The sequence below is a fragment of the Oryctolagus cuniculus genome, chromosome 17, assembly GCF_051225735.1.
Source record: "Oryctolagus cuniculus isolate XC-2025 breed Fujian yellow rabbit chromosome 17, ASM5122573v1, whole genome shotgun sequence".
NCBI lineage: Eukaryota > Metazoa > Chordata > Mammalia > Lagomorpha > Leporidae > Oryctolagus > Oryctolagus cuniculus.
The window spans coordinates 47,863,210-47,884,328 of NC_142883.1; the positions used below are offsets into that span (position 1 = coordinate 47,863,210).

A 21,119-nucleotide genomic window follows, 5' to 3' on the forward strand; every position below is an offset into this window, starting at 1 on the left:
TCCCCTCTTCGCTGCCTCCCATGATGTCATAGCCTGACCTCCCATGAGGCAGTGTCTTATCCAAGGTCACAAAGCTCCCAAGTGTCCTTGACTTTCTGGGTCAGTCCAGCCTGAAAGCCCACCAGAAATGGGTGAAGAGGGGCATGGGCTCCTCCTGTGAGCGAAAGGAATGCTCACCAAGTGTGCCTAGCGGTGCGCAGAGGGGCCGCGAGCTGCCAGCCCTCCCTGCTGCTTGTGTCTGGCCTGCGAAGGTGACCGAGGAAAGGGGCAGATTCTTATCCCGGCAGCCACTATGGGTGTGGACACTGAGTAATAAGGAAAGAAATGAAGTTCACAAGCAGAAAGGGAGGAGCCACACACTCTTTTCTGAGAAACCCAAGAGGCCAGCCAAGCGGGGCGGTCGGGGCGGGGGCGGGGGGGGGGGCTGTGCCTGCCGGCGGGTGAGACCCAGGCAGGAGTGGGAAGGATGAGGGCTTTGGTTATCCCTGTGAAGGAAAATAGAGGAAGCTTTATGGGAGTAAATCAATTCAGGTCAAGGGAGCAGGGCTGGGCAGTGAAGAGGGGCGGAGCCTTGCAGTGAGTCAGGACCCAGCTGGATCCCACGTGGGTGGGGGATGTCAGCCCTAGGAAAGGCCCCTCCCAGGGCAGCCAGGCTGCAGTGTGACCAGTGCCTGGAGGAGAGGACGAAGGTCTTCTGTCCCGACAACCCCAGCTCACTCCCAAACCAAGGCTGCAGGAGATGGGCTGTCTATGCGGAATGAACCTCTCACAAGAGCTGGCAGCCTCGGGGAGGGGGCGGGGCTGCCTGGAGGCTCCAGGGTTCCTACCGAGGCACTGGGAAAGCCTACAACGCGGCAGCGCCAGGACCTGTGTCAACCTCAGCCCGCCCGCCTCCTCCACTTCCAGGCTATGGCCCGCAGGACACACCCCTCCCCCAGCCCTAGTCCCTGTCCCCATCAGGGAGACACAGAGCCCACACCACACACCGGCGTCATTCAAATGCTGATTGTAAAAAACAAAACCGGGCCGGCGCCGTGGCTCACTAGGCTAATCCTCCGCCTTGCGGCACCGGCACACAGGGTTCTAGTCCCGGTCGGGGCGCCGGATTCTGTCCTGGTTGCCCCTCTTCCAGGCCAGCTCTCTGCTGTGGCCAGGGAGTGCAGTGGAGGATGGCCCAAGTCCTTGGGCCCTGCACCCGCATGGGAGACCAGGATAAGTACCTGGCTCCTGCCATCGGATCAGCAGTGTGCCGGCCGCAGCGTGCTGGCCGCGGCGGCCATTGGAAGGTGAACCAACGGCAAAGGAGGACCTTTCTCTCTGTCTCTCTCTCTCACTGTCCACTCTGCCTGTCAAAAAAACAAACAAACAAACAAGAATAACTCATCACAATTAGCCAGATACAGGCAAACCGTTTTGGTTTCCCACTCTAGGGCGGTAAGCAGTTCTATCCATAGATGCAAACAAAGGACGTGGGAAGGCACAGCGTGAGAGCTCTGATCACCTCTGAAGTTCTAAATGTACAAACTAACATCATGACGAAGGGGGAGGGGAGGCGCACAAGGCCACCATGGGGGAAGTCCTGGCAAGTCGGCCCTGCATGTGGCCGAACAAAACCCGTGGGAGAAAAGCAGCGGCCACAGATTTTAAATTGACAAAACAGAAATATATGAAGTACTAAAGATGACATACCAATATATAAATACAAGGAGATGTTTGACCTTGCTGATACCATAATGCAATTCAAACTGTGAAATAATTTCTTGCCTACCAATTGGCAAAGAATTTCTGAGAACCCAGCCTCACAGAGCGAGCGAAGGTATGGCGAAAACAGGCACTCTGGGGAGGGGAACCCGGCCGGTGGCCCTGGGGGAGACTCAGATCCTCTGCCTCAGGATTTCTCTTACCAGTTTATCCTAAAACAGCAAGAAAAATGTGTAAAGCTTTTTATACAAAGATATTCACCAAAGTATTACTTACAATCATGAGACGCCACAAAGTCTCGAAACAGGTGCCTGAGTGAAGACTTCATCAGGAAAGCAGGGAGGCTAAGCCACCGAACAGGAGTGCCAGGCCCGCGGGCAGTGAGCTTCCTGTCCTCCACATCATCCCATGTGCTCAGAGTCAGCATTAGCTTATGACCACAAAATGTCATCACAGACGCCAGCGCTGCGGCGTACTGGGCAAAGCCTCTGCCTGCAGTGCCGGCATCCCACATGGACACCAGTTCAAGTCCCGGCTGCTCCACTTCTGATGCAGCTCTCTGCTATGGCCTGGGAAACCAGGGGAAGATGGCCGAACTCCTTGGGCCCCTGCACCCGTAAGTGAGACCCAGAAGAAGCTCCTGGCTCCCGAATGGCACAGCTCTGGCTATTGCGGCTATGTGGGAAGTCAGTGGATAGAAGACTTCTCTCTGTCTCTGTCTCTCTGTAACTCTGCCTTTCAAATAAAAAATCTTTTAAAGTTGGAGAGACAGAGAGAAAGGTCTTCCCGGCCGGTGCACCGGCTCACTAGGCTAATCCTCCGCCTTGCGGCGCCGGCACCCCGGGTTCTAGTCCCGGTTGGGGCGCCAGATTCTGTCCTGGTTGCTCCTCTTCCTGTCCAGCTCTCTGCTATGGCCCGGGAAGGCAGTGGAGGATGGCCCAAGTGCTTGGGCCCTGCACCCCATGGGAGACCAGGAGGAAGCACCTGGCTCCTGGCTTTGGATCAGCGCAGCGCACCACCGGCCATCACAGAGGGTCCCCCACATAGAGGTCATCAAGGTGGAACCCAAAGGATTTCCTGAAGACTTCTGTTGTGCGTGGTGGTGAAAGGGAGGGCGGGGCGGACGGATCACAAAGAAGCTAGTGTGGATGTTGGTCCAGAGGAGATGACCAGTGGGTGCCTGGAGGTTGAGGAAGGGTCTGGGTTTGGGAGAGTGGACACAGCCAGAAGGGGGAGACCCAAGTGGGAGGCCCATGGAGAGGGAAGGCTCAGGAGCCTAGTGAAGGGGAGGCAGCAAGGCCCGGATAGTCCTGCCGCCTGCTGGAAGGGGAGCTCTCAAACTGATGCTTCACCTTTTTCTTTGATAGTGAATTACTTTTCAGGATTCATAAGTAAGTAAATTTCTCAGAAATCTGGACTTATGACTTCCCTCAAAAATTGAGATGACAACAACACTGGACAACTACTCCAGCCTGGTCATAACCAGCAGCGTTGACTAGAGCGACTCCACCACTCTTCTTGCCCAGTCCCTCTGTGAACACACAGCCCTCATGTGTGCTGGTCCAGAGCTCACTGAACTCCCAGCCAGGCCCTACAAGGCACTCCCGCTTGGCCCTGAAGGCCGGAGTCCTGGGACAGCCACGTCTGAAGGAAGGACCCTATGCGGACCAGACTGGGACCCCTCTCTGCTAGGAGAGAGCAAGTGTATCAGTGGCAAGCGGGCGTGGGGGGTGGGCCCCTGCCTCCCCCGCCGTCCCAGAGGGCAGACGCAGACGTCCGGCTCAGCAGCGGGCTCCAGGCTGCCTTCCTGGACAGCAGCAGCGCTGGATGCTACCTCCCTGGGAGCCCACAGCTGCTGCAGCCGGGAACTTCCAGGCAGCCTTGTGTCTCCCAGCTTTACACGCCCTACCTGGGGAAGGGGTCTTGCTTTTTGTCTGACAATCGCTACCTCCTCCACCAGCTCAAAAAGCACATCAATTCAGTGGTGTTCTCTAAGTAAAATATTTGGAGCTGCCTTATTAAAAAAAGAATCAGACCTCTCTTCCATTATCATACAATTATGTATTGTCAGAGTCATTACCTAATTATCAGTTATTTCACACTGATTCTGGTCCAACATGTGCTCTCACTAGACATTTTATTTCGTGGTTTCATTAACTACTTAATTATCTGCACTACTGCCAAATACAAGATTCTAGGAAGATTTGGTAGCATAAATTAAGAAGTAATTATAAGTAATTTCACTTACTACATCTCACGCATTGATCGTAGCTAGCAAATATGGAAATGCAAAATTGTGACGCTGGGAGGAGCTGCCTTTTCTCATCCCTGTGTCATCTCCCTGATGCTGCCTTCCCCACAGGTTCACCAAAGCATGGCAGGCCGAGCGCACCTGCAGCCCTGGGCACTGGCTTTCGAGATCTGACACAAGAGCCCAGTCTCAGCTTCTCGGACGTGAATTCAAGTCCCACTTCCACGATTCAGCTCTGTGGATAACCCTGGAGCCGGTTAGGCTCTCTGAGCTTCCATTCCCTTCAGTGTCACACGGGACACCGGTCCATCACCTCCCAGGGCTGCTGAATGAGACAATCTACATAGAAGACAGACAAATAACACTGGTTTTCTGTTCCTTCCTCCATAACGTAGAAACTGGACCTTTGTTCTTGGCCAAAAGGTGGCACTGTGGGGCTGGCACTGGGGCACAGCAGGTTGCACTGCCTCCTGGGACTCTGGCCCCATTCTGGAGCTCTGGTTCGAGTCCTGGCTGCTCCCCTTCCAATCCAGCTCCCCACCAATGCACCTGGAAAGGCAGCAGATGATGTCCCAAGAGCCTGGGTTCCTACTACCCATGTGAGAGATGTGGCTGGAACTCCTGGCTCCCGGCTTTGGCTTGGCTCAGTCCTGGCTGTTGCAGGCACTGGGTGTAACCCAGCAGATGGAAGATCTGTCTCTCCCTCTCTGTTGTCTGCCTTTCAAATAAATAAATAAATCTTTTTAAAAATTAAAAAGAGTGGTATTCTCCACCTGTAGCCTGTACCTGCAGCGCATACCTGAGGTGACAGTCCCTATGTGAGTCCACTGCTAAGATTTTCTGGAATCTCAGAGAGGCATTCTGGGCCCCAGAGGCGCGGACAGGAGGGAGCCGAGGCTGAGTGCAGTGACTTTCCCTCCGGGAGGGGTGCAGCTGCCGTTGCACTGGGTCCGGGAGGGGTCTGGGAGTGCCACATGTGCCCTCTTCCCGGGTTTTCACTCCCCTGGGGCAGCTGGAAAGGTGACTTGGGTTTACAAAGCCTGTGCCCGCTTCAGAGTAGCACAAAGAAGCCGGGCTTCCGCCAAGCCCCACTGTGCTTCCTGCTGTGCGCCTCTTTCCCCCAGGTGCCCTGCAGTGAGCTCAGAGGCCTGGGTGTTCCTGCCTGGACGAGGGGGGCGGGGAGACGCTGTGCCCGCGCTCAGTCACAACACAGCTCCCTGCAGTACAGCACAGCCTCTGAGAGGCAGCATTAGCTGTACAACCAGCAATTAAAAAAATAAACCGCTGTTTTAGTCATTTGGGTGAGTCACAGCAGAACAGAGCGTGAGGCCTTGCTGCCGGGCGGGGGGTTCTGATGCTCCGCTGGCATTTGTGCAGGGGGTGGGGGGGTGGGGGGACATGGAATATATGAGATTCTCCAACCATCCAAGCCTGGCTCCAGTGGGCAGAAGCTCATTCATCCTACTTAGGCAGAGAGCATGGCTCCCCCAAGAACTGCGCGGCCACGGCCCTGTCTTCAGGACACCCCCTGCTGCACCTCTGAGCTCCCCCTTTCCTGGAGGGCTCCTGACTTGTTTTCCAAACTGGACCTCCTCCTTTCTGATGGGCAGATCCACAACACTTGATCCTGCACCATAAAAGTAAGGGCGTATAAAACCTCTCCATGAGCCGACAGAGCCTTGCCAGCCTGGATGGTGCATACAGTACAGAGCTCTCGCTAACCAAGCACATCCGAGGTGAGAAACGACCAAGGGACATGGAAACAGTCTCCTCCCTGGTGCCCTGGGGAACAGAAAGCTTGTGAGAAGTTACCATATGAAAAATCACTTAACATCCCCCTCCCCTAGCCCCGTTAAAGAGTTGGTCACATGATTGATCCAAGGACAGATGGAAGGAAAAGAAAAAATGGTCAACTGGGACCACAAAAAAAAACCAAAAAAAACAAACAAAAAAAACTCCCCCAAAACTAAAAGGTTGAAAGGGATTATTCTGGATAAAAAGACCATGGGTAGTGTTTTTCTCTTTATACTTTTATTTTTCAAATTTTAGTTATGTAAAAATGTACTTGTTTACATAAAAATACTTATCTGGGTAGTAACTGGATTTCAAGAAACATGGACACAATTTTATCTATATCTGACAGCGAATGTGCTGGATAAAAGGGCCACCGCTGCCCCCATGTGGCTGTACATGGAAATGCTGTGGCTTAGGACGAGGGAGGGGCTGTTCCCACAGCTAGTCAAAAACGCATTAAGTCCCTAAAAAAGACGGCCCCAGATTCTCCATGGACCTTTATGTCGTTCTCACACCTTGCAGTTTGTATTATTCCTGTTAGAGTTTACGAACTGGTGTGCTCACAGAGGAAGCCTTGATTTCCACTAAGAAAAAAGAGCTTTTGTTTTCTGAAATACATATGAATCAATAGGAACCCTTAAAATGGGCTGACACCTCACCACAGGGCTGCCAACCCTGCAGGAGGTGCCACGAAGCTCGGGGTGGCCAGAGTGGGGCGAGGACGCGGGGTGAGAACCAGATTCCAAAGCAGACTTGAACGAACAAAAGCAGCCTTGGTTTGCCTCGGAAACAAGCCGCGCTTCTGCTCCCGTTTTAGTCATCAAACGATCAGAAGGCAAGTCAAGGGACCAGAATAGAATTGAAGACAACACCACAAAGATTTAATTTCCAACCAATTCACCAACAGAACTTGACCTCCAGACTTAAGGAGAGCACCACTCCAGGTAACCCCTGTGAAGGAGAGTCCCCTTCTCTCCTGCACAAGGGGTGCCCTGCACATCACCCTTCATGCAGCCTGTGCAGAGCCCGGCTGGCAGGTGTCCTTTGAATGCAGATGTTTTCAACAAGATCATCTGACTCTTCTCAGGAGGAAAGGGAGACCTCCAAACACAAGGAAAGCACACAGGCTCCAGCACCTCCGAGCCCAGGGACGCCTCCCTTGTCCTAGGGGGCTTTGTACATTCTAAGGTCCTCAGCTTAGCAGCTATAAAACCTCCTCCGTGACACCAAGCCTCCACCTGGGATTGATACCAGGCACAGACACACCTCTTGTGCCTCCAGTCACAGAACATTCTCTGGGACCCTCTAAGACTAAACAAAGATCAGCTCTAAGCCAGAAACACTGAACACACAAGGAGTGTAAATAAACATGCTAGCTGCAATCACATAGAAAAAGATGCTACATGAAAAAAACAATCACCACCTAGGAAGTTGAAGGCACAGCAGGAGCACAGCCAAGGCGACGCACGACCCACAACCCTAGCCACAGAAAGCTAGGCAGCAAACACGGCGACGCGACACCAGAGCGGTCAGTCCGAGCAGCTGAGGCCAGGGGCAGTTATGTTGTGGTTTCCATTTGTCCAAATCTTTTTTAATGAGCAGGCACTACTCTTTTATAAACAAGCAAACAAGAACTCACTGATGACTTGTGGAATGCTGACCAGGTGCCACGGAACTCAAAGATCTTCAAATCATATCAAGAACACTAGGCAGGGGCCAGCATTTGATTCAAGAGTGATGTCAGGTGGTGGTGGCCAGCCCATCGGAGAATGCCCTGGCCCGAACACTGGCTGTGTGACTCTGACCCTGGGTCCCTCGTTCTGACAACTGAGCAGCTGGACCAGTACAGTGGCTCTTAATCCTTCACAGGTTACTGATCCGCTCTATGCTGCGGTCCCACTCCCCAGAATAAAAACAAAACACAGCTGCTCACAGAACACTTAGAAGTAATTCCAGAAGGTTTGTGGGTGCCCTAGAGGTCTGTGGGCCCGGTGAGCACACTGCCCTGTTCAGCTCAGGATCCCGTGCCATGGGGAGGCAACATATTTTCATTTTCTATACCTTTTTTGAGTACCTGATCTGGCTGCCACCAAGATACGCCAAGGCCATCTGCTTTCTCCCCTAACCAACAGCTGCCTGTCCAAGGGCTGGCTTAGCTATTCGGCCGAGGTTTTAGTCTGGAATAGAACCCCCAGCTGCTGGAGGAAAATCAAGCTGTGAAAGTCAAGTATGGCAGAGGGTTACTGACACGCCAGAACAAAAAGGAGATTCCTTCCAGAGGCTTCTCTGCTCAACCCTGGCACTGCAACTGGGGAAGGGTTTTAAGTCACCCTGGCCACAGAATTCTCCAACACTAGCAGGAAAACATGGAGTAGACTACACGTGAAGCCACAGAGGGCGACATCTGGTCAGCAGCACGGGTGAGACTTCCCTGCTGCACACAGGTCTTGCCCCTTTTGCATTTCCATCATCCTGCCACTTACCCCGCAAGGCCAAGAAAATGGCTCCCAAGCCCAGGACTCACACAGGAAGGACAGTTCTTGATTCAAGAATTCTTATATTAAAAACAAAAACGAGACAGCAGTAGCCCTGCTGCAAAACAGTACTCTTAGGAGGCTGAAGGCTGGAGGCAGGGTCTAGCACGCTGGGCGGGTGTCTGACATGGACGGGCTCGGCTTACCCAGTGCTTCCTGATGAGCAACACGACGGCCTTGGGCCAGGAACCGACTGCCTCCCGCAGCTTCCCTCACCTCCCACCCGGCGCCAGCTCCTTTCTTAGGACAGCTGCAGGGATAATCGGCCAGAGTGAGCAGGTCCAGCCTGGGGGGGCCCTAGGACTAGAGGACCCAGGGCCTGCCCGCCCCATGCTCTCCTGACACTACAACAGTCCAAAGCTGAGGTGGCCCGCTGGAGGCTCCTTGAAGTCCCTCCTGAGTTTCCTGATGGCTTTTTGTCGTGGCTGATAAGCAAGTTCTCCCTCCTGAACTTCCACAATACAGCTCTCTGGAACTTAAGAAAAAAAGGGGTGGGGGCCAGGGAATGGATTAATTGGCTTCTTCTCTTTAGGTGATGCCGCATGAGGCTACTAAGGGAGCCGGAGCTGGGTTTCCTCTCGCCAGCCCACAGGGCTCTCAGAGCAGGCTTCACAGACACCTCTCTACTTGGACCCGCAGTCTGCAGTTAACTGGCAACAAGCCTGAGAATCTGGTTCCGCAGGTAGGTGCACAGCTGGTTCATCAAATCCCTGTTCTGGCCCTCAACCCAATGCATTTCAACTAAGGCATCGCCCACTTCCTTCTTAACGTTGATGAGACACTTAAACAGGTACTGTGCAGCCGCTCCTGGCGGAGGCCTGCCTGTCTCAGCCCCAGGGCTGCTCAGCTGCTCAGGAGCCTCTGGGTCCTGGGCCCCGTGGCCAGAGCCCCTGCAGCTCTCCACAGCCTCCGGCCCTCCTTTCTCCTCACTCCGCTCTTCCTCCATGGGTTCTGGGTTTCCTTCCTGGGAAAGTGACTCCTGGCTTGCGCAATGGCCCCCAGCAGCAGCAGGCTGGCGTTCGTGCAGAGCAGGCCCACCTGGGGCACTCTCCCCAGGGCCCTGCACCCCGTCCTGGCTGCCGCCCCCAGACTCCCTGGGGGTGGACTTCTTCTCTTCCAAGGCCTGGATGACATCTTCAGGAGCTCGAGGAACTTCTCTCAGTTGTCTCACGCGCTCTCTTTTCTTCCTCCTTAAATGGATCCAGGAATTTTCTATGGCTGTTAGGAACAGGCTAACCTCCTCCTTCCCACAGGGAACTCGCTTATGCTGCACCTATTGAGGAAAAACACATTTCACAGGAATTCACTTTTCTCTTCTCCCCAGACTCCTTGAGAACAAAGAAGACAGAAAAGGAAAAAGGGAGACCAACACGAGGCCTTCGCTGGTGGCTTCACCAGGTACCTTGAGGTCGGTGAGGATTTTTTCAATCCAGGTCGTCACCACCACTATGCCTTCCACCGTCTCCGCCCCGAGGGACGAGGCTTTCAGGGACAGTTCCTTCATCACAGATTCCAGCACCACAAATGTAATGGGTTTCCGCGGCTTCTCTAGCTTCCTCCGCTTACTCGGTGGGGACTGAAAGACAAGGGAAGGCAATGAGGAGAAATAGTCCCAGATAATTAAACCCTGTGCATCTCTGGCCTCAGAATCAGCCCTTAAGGCATTCAGATCTGGCTGAAGAGCCCATGAGAGTATTTTAGGCATGGAAAGCCAAGACACTCTGGCAAAAAAAAAGAAGACCTAAATGGAAGTTCTCTGCGCGTGAGATCCCAGTAGAAAGAAAACAGGGCCATCAAAGAAGGAGGTACTTTTCTCTGAAGGGAGGAGAGAACTTCCACTTTGACTATGACCTTGTTGGAATAAGATCGAAGTCAGCGAACTCAAAAGGCTTCCATAGCCTTGGCAACTCATGACTAAAGCCTAGGGAGATTACTGACGCCATAAACAAGAGTGTCAAATTGTTAAGTCAACAACAGGAGTCACTGTGTACTTACTTCTCATGTGGGATCTGTCCTTAATGTGTTGTCCAATGTGAAGTAATGCTATAACTAGTACTGAAACAGTATTTTACACTTTGTGTTTCTGTGTGGGTGCAAACTGATGAAATCTTTACTTAATATTTACTAAATGGATCTTCTGTATATAAAGATAATTGAAAATGAATCTTGATGTGAATGGAATGGGAGAGGGAGCAGGAGATGGGAGGATTACGAGTGGGAGGGAAATTATTGGGGGGGGAAGCCATTGTAATCCATAAACTGTACTTTGGAAATTTATATTTACTAAATAAAAAATAAATAAATTAATTAATTAATTAAAAAAAAAATCCTGTGCATGACAGTGGACTTGTCCAGGAAAGGGTCCATGGCTTCTGCTACCGATCATGGAGCCTCAAAGCCACAAAGGCCTGTGCGTGTGACATAAAGCCGCCAGTGAATCACAGCAGGGAGGCCCAGGGCCACGCAAACTACGCCTCCAGCTGGAGAGGAAAGGCCAGCACTGGCGAGAAGAACGGATCTGAAAGCTGCTTCCATGAAAATCAAGATTCACATTTTCCTTTCTATTTCAAACTTTGAAGGTGAACAACACCCACTAGAGGGACTCAAGTTCCATTTTAGAAACCAAATCACACCAACTGTATTTAAAATTTATGTAAGTAAAAATTCCTAAATGGTACTTTTTAAAGGAAACAGCTCTTGGGTAAGACCACGTGTATTACAAACACTGTGCTAAGATGGATTTGTACTTGCTCACAAAACTTTTTTTTTAAAAGATTTATTTTATTTGAAAGACAGAGTTACAGTGAGAGAGAGAGAAGTCTCCCATCCACTGGTTCATTACCTAAATGGCCACAATGACCAGAGCAGGGCTTATCTGAAGCCAGGAGCCAGTAGTTTCTTCTGGGTCTCCCACATGGGTGCAGGGGCCCAAGGGCTTGGGCCATCCTCTGCTGCTTCTACAGGTACATTTGCAAGGAATGGGTTGGAAGTGAACAGCTGGGACTCAAAATGGCACCTATATGTGATGCTGGCGCTGCAGGCTGGGGCTTTAACCCACTGCGCCACCCCCTCACAAAACTTTTTTTAAAAAAAGGTTTATTTGGGGGCCAGCACTGTGGCGCAGCGGGTTAATGCCCTGGCCTGCAGCTCCGACATCCCATATGGGCGCCGGTTCAGGACTCGGCTGCTCCACTTCTGATCCAGCTCTCTGCTATTGCCTGGGAAGGCAGTGGAGAATGGCCCAAGTCCTTGGGCCCCTGCACCCACTTGGGAGACCTGGAGGAAGCTCGGGCTCCTGGCTTCAGATCAGCACAGCTCCGGCTATTGCAGCCAATTGGAGAGTGAGCCAGTGGATGGAAGACCTCTCTCTCTCTCTGCCTCTCCTTCTCTCTGTGTAACTCTGACTTTCAAATAAATAAATAAATCTTTAAAAAAAAAAAAAAGGTTTATTTGGGGCCAGCATGTGGCATAGTGGGTAAAGCTGCCACCTATGGCACTGGCATCCCTTATGGGTACCAGTTCAAGTCCCAACTGCTCTGCTTCTAGTCCAGCTCCCTGCTCATGTGCCTGGGAAGGCAGCGGAAGATGGTCCAAGTGCTTGGGCCCCTGCACCCACATAGGAGACCCGGAAGAAGCTCCTGCCTCCTGGTTTCAGCCTTGCTCAGAACTGGCTGTTGCAGCTATCTGGGCAGTGACCAGCAGATGGAAGATCTCTCCCTCTCTCTAACTCCGCCTTTCAAATAAATAAATAAATCTTAAAAAAATTATTTACTGGGGCCAGCACTGTGGCGTAGCAGGTAAAGCTGCCACCTGCAGTGCCGGCATTCCATATGGGCACCAGTTCAAGTCCCGGCTGCTCCACTTCCGATCCAGCTCTCTGCTATGGCCTTGGATAGCAGCAGAAGATGATCCAAGTCCTTAGGCCCCTGCACCCATGTGGGAGACCTGGAAGAAGCTCCAGGCTCATGGTTTTGGATCAGCACAGCTCCAGCCATTGCGGCCAATTGGGGAGTGAACCAGCGGATAGAAGACCCCCCCCCCCCCGCCTCTCCTTCTCTCTCTGTGTAACTCTTTCAAATAAATAAATCTTTAAAAAAATTATTGAGTTATTTGAAAGTAAGAGTGACAGAGACAGATCACCTATCATCAGTTCACTTCCCCAGATGGCTGCAACAGCCAGGACCAGGTCTAAAAATCAAGACAACTCTCAAGGTTTGGGGCGAAATGAGCAGGTAAGGATAATAAGCTCCAATTACTGGGCAAGACCAACCGGCAGCCCCACACTGTACACACACACAACCAACTAGCCAGTTTATTCCAAACTTTTATAGTATCAGAAATAATATCTCAAAGAAAAAATCCATCATTTTCTCTTTATATTAGAAATAAGAAACTGAAATTAAAGAATGCTAGAAAAACAAACTCAGAAGAGAGAAAACAACCAAACAGTGGGCATGTGTGAGTCTGCTCTTGAGAAACAGATAATGGACCCTGAGACCTGTGTGAGCCTTAACTTACTCAATTATGTTTCAGACAAGATGAGATGAATTCTACTGACATCACGACAGTACTACTGCTATTACTCAATCACCCAGCGTCAGAGACATAATTTCTATAGTCTTCTGAGAGCCTACCACTTTGCATTAAGGAGCTTAAAATAGGATTATCAAGCAGAGGAGGAAGCCAGACAGTGGTGTGTGGGAGGAGGACAGAGGAGAAAATGGGATTCCCCACTCCACTTCACAGTACCCAAGGCCGCAATCACCAACAGCCCCTTGGAACAAGCACACCAACAGCCTGCCCAGCACCCTCACGGCTAAAGGACAGCGTTTCCCAGCTCTTCTCCTGTCTCCTCTGACGGAGGGAGTGATCTGGTGTGCTCACGCACTCCAGTCCACAGAGCAAGGTACTGCCACTTCTCATTCATCACGTTATAGCTGGCCAAAGTCAGAATGGAAGCTTCATCATTTCTGGACATTAAAGGACACAAATACAGCCTCATCAAAGCTGACAAGAACTCTATCAAGAGTCCATGTGCAAACTCTTGAGGGAATCAGAGACAACAGAACAGAGAATGCATCGCCTGCTATCTCACACCTAAACCAAAAGCTTCCGGCGCCTTCACCTTGAACTCTGGCCCCAGTCTTTCAGACAGTGGTCAAACAACAAATCTGGCATTTCTGAAAAATTCTAATGAACTGCTTTAAGACACACATATACATACTGTCAGCATTGTTCCAAATTAACTTTTTTTTTTTTGACAGGCAGAGTGGACAGTGAGAGAGAGAGACAGAGAGAAAGGTCTTCCTTTGCCATTGGTTCACCCTCCAATGGCCACTGTGGCCGGCGCACTACGCTGATCAGAAGGCAGGAGCCAGGCGCTTCTCCTGGTCTCCCATGGGGTGCAGGGCCCAAGCACTTGGGCCATCCTCCACTGCACTCCCTAGCCACAGCAGAGAGCTGGCCTGGAAGAGGGGTAACCAGGACAGAATTCGGCGCCCCGGCTGGGACTAGAACCCAGGGTGCCGGCACTGCAGGCGGAGGATTAGCCTATTGAGCCACGGTGCCGGCCCCCAAATTAACTTTTATTTTACTATAGAAGCTAGTTATTCAAGAGACAGAAATTCTAGATATTCTCAACTGAGGTTTTAAATTATTAGAGATTAACTTAAGTATGCCTTATAACAATCATTCAGGTCCTCTTCTGTTTGTATGGAAAATTCCTAGTAGGCAGGGTCATGGTAAAACATAAGATCGGGGCTGGTGCTGTGGCACAGTGGGTAAAGCCGCTGCCTGCAGTGCCAGCATCCTATATGGGTGCCAGTTTGAGTCCTGGCTGCTCCACTTCCAATCCTGCTCTCTGCTGTGGCCTGGGAAAGCAGTGGAAGATGGCCCAAGTGCTTGGGCCCCTGCACCCGCGTGGGAGACCCAGAAGAAGCTCCTGGCTCCTGGCTTCGGATCTACACAGCTCCGGCTATTGCAGCCAATTGGGGAGTGAAACAGTGGATGGAAGACCTCTCTCTGCTTCTGCTTTTCCTTCTCTCTGTGTAACTCTTTCAAATAAATAAATCTTAAAAAAATAAAAAAGATCAGATCTTAAGAAATGAATGATCTGGACCGGCCCTGTGGCACGACAAGTGAAGACCCTACTTGTGACTCTGGCATTTCACAGCAGAGTGCCAATTCCAGTGCCAGCTGCTCCCCTTTTGATCTAGCTCCCCGTTAATGCACCTGGGTAGGCAGCTGAAGATGGATTAAGTCCCTGGATCCCTGCCAACCATGTGGGAGACCAAGATGGAATTACAGGTTCCTGGCTTAGACCTGGTCCCACCCTGGCTGTCATGTAGCAGAGTGACAGAGAGGGAGAAACATACAGAGAGAGTTCTTCCATCTTCTGCTTCACTCCCCAAATAACTACAACAGCCAAGTCTGGGCCAGGTTGAAGCCAGGAGTTGAAAACTCCATCCAGGTCTCTCCACTGGTGGCAGGGGCCCAAGTACTCGCACCATTTTCACCTGTCTTCCCAGCCCATCAGCAGGAAGCTGGATCAGAAGGGGACTTGAACTGGAACTCTGATATACAATGTGGCACTGTGCCACAATGCTGCTTCCGTCCCTAGTTCTTAATGTTAAAAATATGCTTTACTGAGCAGAGTTGTCTACAAATTTCTTAAATCATCACTTTAATTTCTAGATCTCAGTGGTTCAGTCAAGAGAATGCAAATGAGGGCAAAGTAGATACAACCCAGCACAGAATCTGCTATATTGCCAAAGCGCCACTGTTGACTAGAGCAATGGCAAACAGCCCCGATGAAGCTGCAGACCACAGGAAATCATTGATTTCTTCCTACCTCCTGCAGGTAGTAGATCTGCTGAGCATGAAGCCACAGCCACCGTATTTTGGCAAAGCAGCTTCTAGAATGGCCTTCAGGCCAAAGGGTGCTCTTGACCACTGCACTGGGATCTTGGCAGCTGCTCAGCTACTCTCTGAACAGCAACTGCCCCAGGCCCTCCAGGCTGCTACTCTGCTGCCAGGATGTGGCCTGAACATTCTGCTGCCTAAAACTGCAGCTTCCTCATTGAAAGCTCAGTGGCCATTTCTTTTACTGTCTTAATTTATTAAGTTGAAGTTTAAAATTTTCTGAGGTGCAAGCACTTGGCACAATGGTTAAGCCACAGCTTGGGATGCCCAAATCCTGTATCAGACTGCTTGGGTTCATTCCAGCTTCCTAGTAATGTGCACACTGACAGGTAGAAGGTGACAGCTCAAGTAGTTGGGTTCCTGTCACCCACAGGGGAAAACCCATGAGGCCCTAGCTCCTGGCTTTGCCCTGGCCCAGCCCTGACTGTTACAATCATTGGGGATCTCTCTAACCTGTAAATAAAATTTTAAAAAACCTTCAAATAATTCTCTACAGAATGAAACAATAGTAAAATGTCCTGAACCAATTCCTAAAATATAAGTAAAAACAGTAAACAGGTAAAGAGAGAGAGAGAGAGAGAGAGAGAGAGAGAGAATGAAAACCTTCTGTAAAATGCTACCTACTGGGGATGGTGCTGTGGTGTACTGGGTAAAGTCTGCACCCACGTGGGAGACCCAGAAGCTCCTGGCTCCTAGCTTCAGCCTAGCCCAGCTCTCGCTGTTGCAGCCATTTGGGGAGCGAACCAGTGGATACAAGATCTCTCTTTCTGTCTCTCCCTCTCTGCCTATGACTCTCTCTCTCTCAGATAAATAAATCATAAAAAAGAAAAAAAAAAGTCCCTCAATGGAGCTGGCACTGTGGTGCAGCAGGTTAAGCCGCTCCCCGCAACACTGGCATCCCATGAGCACCAGTTCAAAACCTAGTTGCTCCACTTCCAGTCCAGCTCCCTACTAATGCACCTGGGAAGCAGCAGAAGATGGCTCAAGTGCTTGGGCCCCTGCACTCACTTGGGAGACCTGGAGAAAGCTCCTGGCTACTGGCTTTAGCCTGGGCCAGCCCTAGCCATTGTAGCCATTTGGAGAGTAAACCAGTAGATGGGAAATCTCTTTCTTTCTCCTTCTGTCTCTCCTTACTCTGTAACTGTTTTTCATGTAAATAAATAAATCATTAAAAAAAAAAAGGTCAGTGCCGAGGCTCATTAGGTTAATCCTCCGCCTGTGGTGCCGGCACTCGGGGTTCTTGTCCTGGTAGGAGAGCCGGATTCTGTCCCGATTGCTCCTCTTCCAGTCCAGCTCTCTGCCGTGGCCTGGGAGTGCAGTGGAGGATGGCCCAAGTGCATGGGCCCTGAACCCACATGGGAGACCAGGATAAGTACCTGGTTCCTGGCTTTGGATCGGTGCAGTACGCCGGCTATGGCAGCCATTTGGGGGATGAACCAACAGAAGGAAGACCTTTCTCTCTTTCTCTCTTTCTCACTGTCTAACTCTGTCAGTCAAACAAACAAACAAACAAACAAAAAAAGTTCCTCAAACATGAAGAAAAAAGATAAAGCTTGCAGAAAAGAGTATAGAATATATTCATGACCTTGGGTCTTAAAGAAGTTGATAAAATAAGTACTAGTCATAAAGAAAAGGTACACTACATTAAATTATGAAGTTCTTGTTCATTAAAAGATGCTGCTGGGAGAAGACATTATCGCTCGTGGCCAGAAAAGAGAGAGGGCTGGCATTGTGGCACATAGGTTAAGACAGCACCTGTAATATTCATTCCATCTAAGCACCAGTTTGAATACCAGCTGCTCCATTTCTGATCCAGCTCCCTGCTGATGGCCTGGGAAGAGCTGCAGAAGATGGCCCAAGTGTTTGGGCTTCTGCCACCTACATGGTAGACTCAGTTGAAGCTCCAGGCTCCTGGCTTCAGCCTGGCCTAGCCCCAATCATTGCAACCGTTTGGGGAATGAACCAGCAGATGGAAGACATCTCTCTGTAACTCTGCCCCCAAATCAATTAATCAATCTTAAAAAAAAAAAAAAAATCTAGCTGTAAAAAGGCAACAGTCTCAGACACTTGACAAAAGGAAAATATCTAGTTAGCCAAAAAGATGTTAAAATTCAGGCCGGCGCCGCAGCTCAATAGGCTAATCCTCCGCCTTGTGGTGCCGGCACCCTGGGTTCTAGTCCCTGTCGGGGCGCCGGATTCTGTCCCGGTTGCCCCTCTTCCACGCCAGCTCTCTGCTGTGGCCCGGGAGTGCAGTGGAGGATGGCCCAAGTACTTGGGCCCTGCACCCCATGGGAGACCAGGAGAAGCACCTGGCTCCTGCCTTTGGATCAGCGCGGTGTGCTGGCCACAGTGGCCATTGGAGGGTGAACCAATGGCAAAGGAAGACCTTTCTCTCTGTCTCTCTCTCTCACTGTCCACTCTGCCTGTCAAAAAAATAAATAAATAAAAAATAAAAAGATGTTAAAATTCATTACTGATTAGAAAAATGCAAATTACAAACAGTGGTTTAAGCCACTACTTGTGATGCCAACATCCCATATCAGAGTACTGGTTCCAGTCCTAGCTGCTCTGCCTCTGATCCAGGTCCCTCTTAATGCACCTGGGGAAGCAGCAGAAGATGACCTAAATCCTTGGGTTCCTGCCACACATGTGGTAGAACTGGATGGAGTTCCTGGCTCCAGGATTCAGCCAGGTCAGATCTGGCTGTGGTGGCCATTTGGGCAATGAACCAGTGGAAGTAAGATCTCTGTCTCTCCCTCTTCCTCTGCCATTTGAAAATAAATAAATAAATAAATAAACACTGCTGGGTTTCAACCCTAACCCTCAGAAAGGAAATCTTTACAGAGATTTACTAATGTTGAATTTCTCCTCTATGACCTGCAATTCCACTACTAGGTTCATATTCAAAAGCAATGTGTAGCCAGGCATATGGAAAAAATTGTACAAAAGTGTTCACAGTAACATTATTCATAATAGCTACACACTGGAAACAATTCAAATGCTCTAAACAGTAGAATGGCTAAATTGTAGCATATCCCTAGAATGGAAACTATGTAGTAACATTGTTTGCACAAAAGTTAAGACACTCTTTGGGATGCCTGCTGCCAAGTGGGAGATGTGCATGAAATGCCGGGTTCCTGACTTCAGCCTAACCTAGCCCCGATGGTTGCAGCTGTTTGGCGGTGAACCAATAGATGCAATATCTCTTTTTGTCTCTCCCTCTCTTTGTCAATTTGCCCTTCAAATTAATTAATTTTTTCTAAAAAGAACAAATTAGGGGCCAGTGCTGTGGCATAGCGGGTAAAGCCGCTGCCTGCAGTGCTGGAATCCCATATGGACGCCAGTTCGAGTCCTGGCTGCTCCACTTCCGATATAGCTCTCTGCTATGGCCTGGGAAAGCAGTGAAAGATAGCCCAAATCCTTGTGCCCCTGCACCCACATGGGAGACCCGGAGGAAGCTCCTGGCTCCTGTGGCCATTTGGGGAATGAACCAGCGGATTGAAGACTTCTGTCTCTCTGCCTCTGCCTCTCTGTAATTCTCTGTCTTTCAAATAAATAAATAAATCTTTAAAAAAAATTGAAAAGAATAAATTAAGAAATCAAAACCTTAAAAAAAGTGTGTGGGCGCTGGCATTCTTGTGCAGTGGGTTACAGTGTCACCTGTGAAGCTGGCATCCCCTAGGACCACTGGTTCAAGTCCTGGTTGCTCTACTTCTGATCCAGCTCCATGCTAACACACCTAGGAAAGCAGAGGAAGGTGGTCCAACTTCCTGGGCCTCCACCACCCATGTTGGAGACCCAGATGGAGTTCCTGGTTCCTAGTTTCAGCTTGGTCCAGTCCCGGCTATTATAGGCATTTGGGGGGATTGAACCAGCTGATGGAAGATCTCTATTCTCTGTCTTTGTAAACTGCTTTTTGAATAAATAGATCTTTTTTAAAAAGTGACTGAAACTTCTCTTTAATGAAGGAGGTAGAAAAAAGAAATTAATCAATTAAGCCACCACCTGCAACACCAGCATCCCATATGGCCACCGGATCAAGTCCCGGCTGCTCTACTTCTGATCCAGCTCTCTGCTAATGTGCTTGGGAAAGTAGTGGAAGATGGCCCAAGTTCCTGGTACCCTACACCTACATGGGAGTACTAGATGAAGCCCCTTATTCCTGGCTTCAGCCTGGCCCAGTGCTGGCTGTTGTGGCCATTTGAGAATGAACCAGCAGATGGAAGGTGTCTTATCTCTCCCTCTCTGTTAACTCTTGCAAATCAATAAAAATAAATGTTTTATTAAAAATATATTAAGGGGCTGGCATTGTGGCATAGCAGGTTAAACTGCTGCCTGCAGTGCCAGCATCTCATATGGGAACCAGTTCAATTCCCAGCTGGCCCACTTTTGGATCCAGCTCCCTGCCAAAGCTAATTCAAGAGGATTTTGAAGAGAACAGAAACCTCATGGGAATGTTTTGTTACCTTGATGCCTAGGGCTCGTCCCTAGCTGTTTTCTGCCATAGTTGGTACTGGGAAGAAGTCTGAGCTTATTGCTCCACAGCATTTATTCCTGTATTTTTATACATTCAGCAATTATTAGCTGAGGGCCTCTGTGCCAGACACTACGCTGGGCTGGTGCCATGGCAGAGACCCAGTGATAGGAACAGGCGACAGGGAACCAGCGATGTCAGATCGGGAGGAGTCAGGCCAGCTGTTCAGGAGGTAGCACGCATAAAACCAACACATAAATGTTCATAAAAGCACACTGGCTCTTGTTAAAATGACAGGGAGGCCTTAAGTGCCAAGCTGATGTCTGCTTCCAATGGGCAACTCCCAGGGCACCTCTTTGGAATTCCTCAGCTAGCATGGATTATGAAACCTTTGGAGTAGGAGTAGAATACAGTCAGGGGAACATAGGTAAACACCCACAAAGTTAACTCGTGGATTTGACCCCTCCCTCGGCCTGCTCTCCTGAAGCCCTCTAATTATTACCCCCTGTACAGGAAAGCCGTGGCATAGAGGAAAGGTCTTACAAGTACGGGGATGCTTTTTAAAACCCAAGTTCTTAGGAAATGCTCATACCAAGACTGCACTACTTACTAGAGCTTATTTACCCCTTTTTCTCTTGACCAATGTCAAACTTCCTTAAAAGAAAAAAGAAAAAGCAAAAAACAAAAACAGACAACAACAATAAAAAAAAAAAAAACAACCCAAAGCAGAGCTAAGACAATACTTTTAGCAGTTAGAGGCAGCCTGGGATAAGGAGGCTTTCTAAGTGGCTCATTAGAATTCCATAAAGAGCAGCTCTCACAACCTGCTTCCTGTGATTCATCATTGGTGAGAAATGACGGCACAAAAATGCCATCAACGCCAGGGCTCGCCAATGTGTTGCTACAATAAATCCAGACAACAGCACTGGGATTAGTGGAGGTACTTGAACCACCCGTGCATTAGAATTTTCCAGCATTCAGCACCAACAGAAACGAGTCAGTAGGCCTGAGATAAGTGCAAACACAAGTTGCCATAGTAACTGGCACATTTACCCTAAAATGGCAGGAATGGGGGTGGGGAACTAGGTCAATATTTCTGCTTAACCAGCTCTATTCCTTAGCTTCCTCTCCTTGTCCAAAGCATCCTCTTCCTCCTGTCCCACCCTTAACAGGCACAAAAAAGGGGAAGTCAGGTTAGCTTGTAAAACAACAGGGGGTGGGGAGAGGTCCCACAAGCACCCCAGGATTACCCCAGGGAAGGCAGTTCGCTGTTCAGGGCACCAGTGCTAAGAAACTGTTGCTGGGTTACTACAAACCAGAAATTGCCACTTTCCCTGTAGCAGTTTAAGTGTTTCTAATGGAACACTTGGGAATGCAATAACAGCCTGGGGCTGGAGCAGAGGTAGGGAGGGAAGAATTCTCTAGCAGGGGAGAGAGATCTGAG

At 50.0% G+C, this 21,119-nt stretch overlaps 1 protein-coding gene across 8 annotated transcripts in view; it reads right to left on the minus strand.

Annotated features, from left to right (window-relative positions):
- Positions 1-5,964: 5,964 nt before the first annotated feature.
- METTL16 (methyltransferase 16, RNA N6-adenosine) overlaps positions 5,965-21,119 on the minus strand; it is an 85,157-nt gene continuing 70,002 nt past the window's right edge. For all 8 annotated transcript variants that reach the window (XM_008270913.5, XM_089317623.1, XM_070061189.2 and 5 more), the window contains 2 exons: positions 9,683-9,856; positions 5,965-9,553 (listed from right to left, as the gene is read on the minus strand). In XM_008270913.5, coding sequence (XP_008269135.1) covers positions 8,927-9,553; positions 9,683-9,856 — 801 coding nt within the window. In that variant the 3' untranslated portion in view covers positions 5,965-8,926. The remainder of the gene's footprint in view (positions 9,554-9,682; positions 9,857-21,119) is intronic.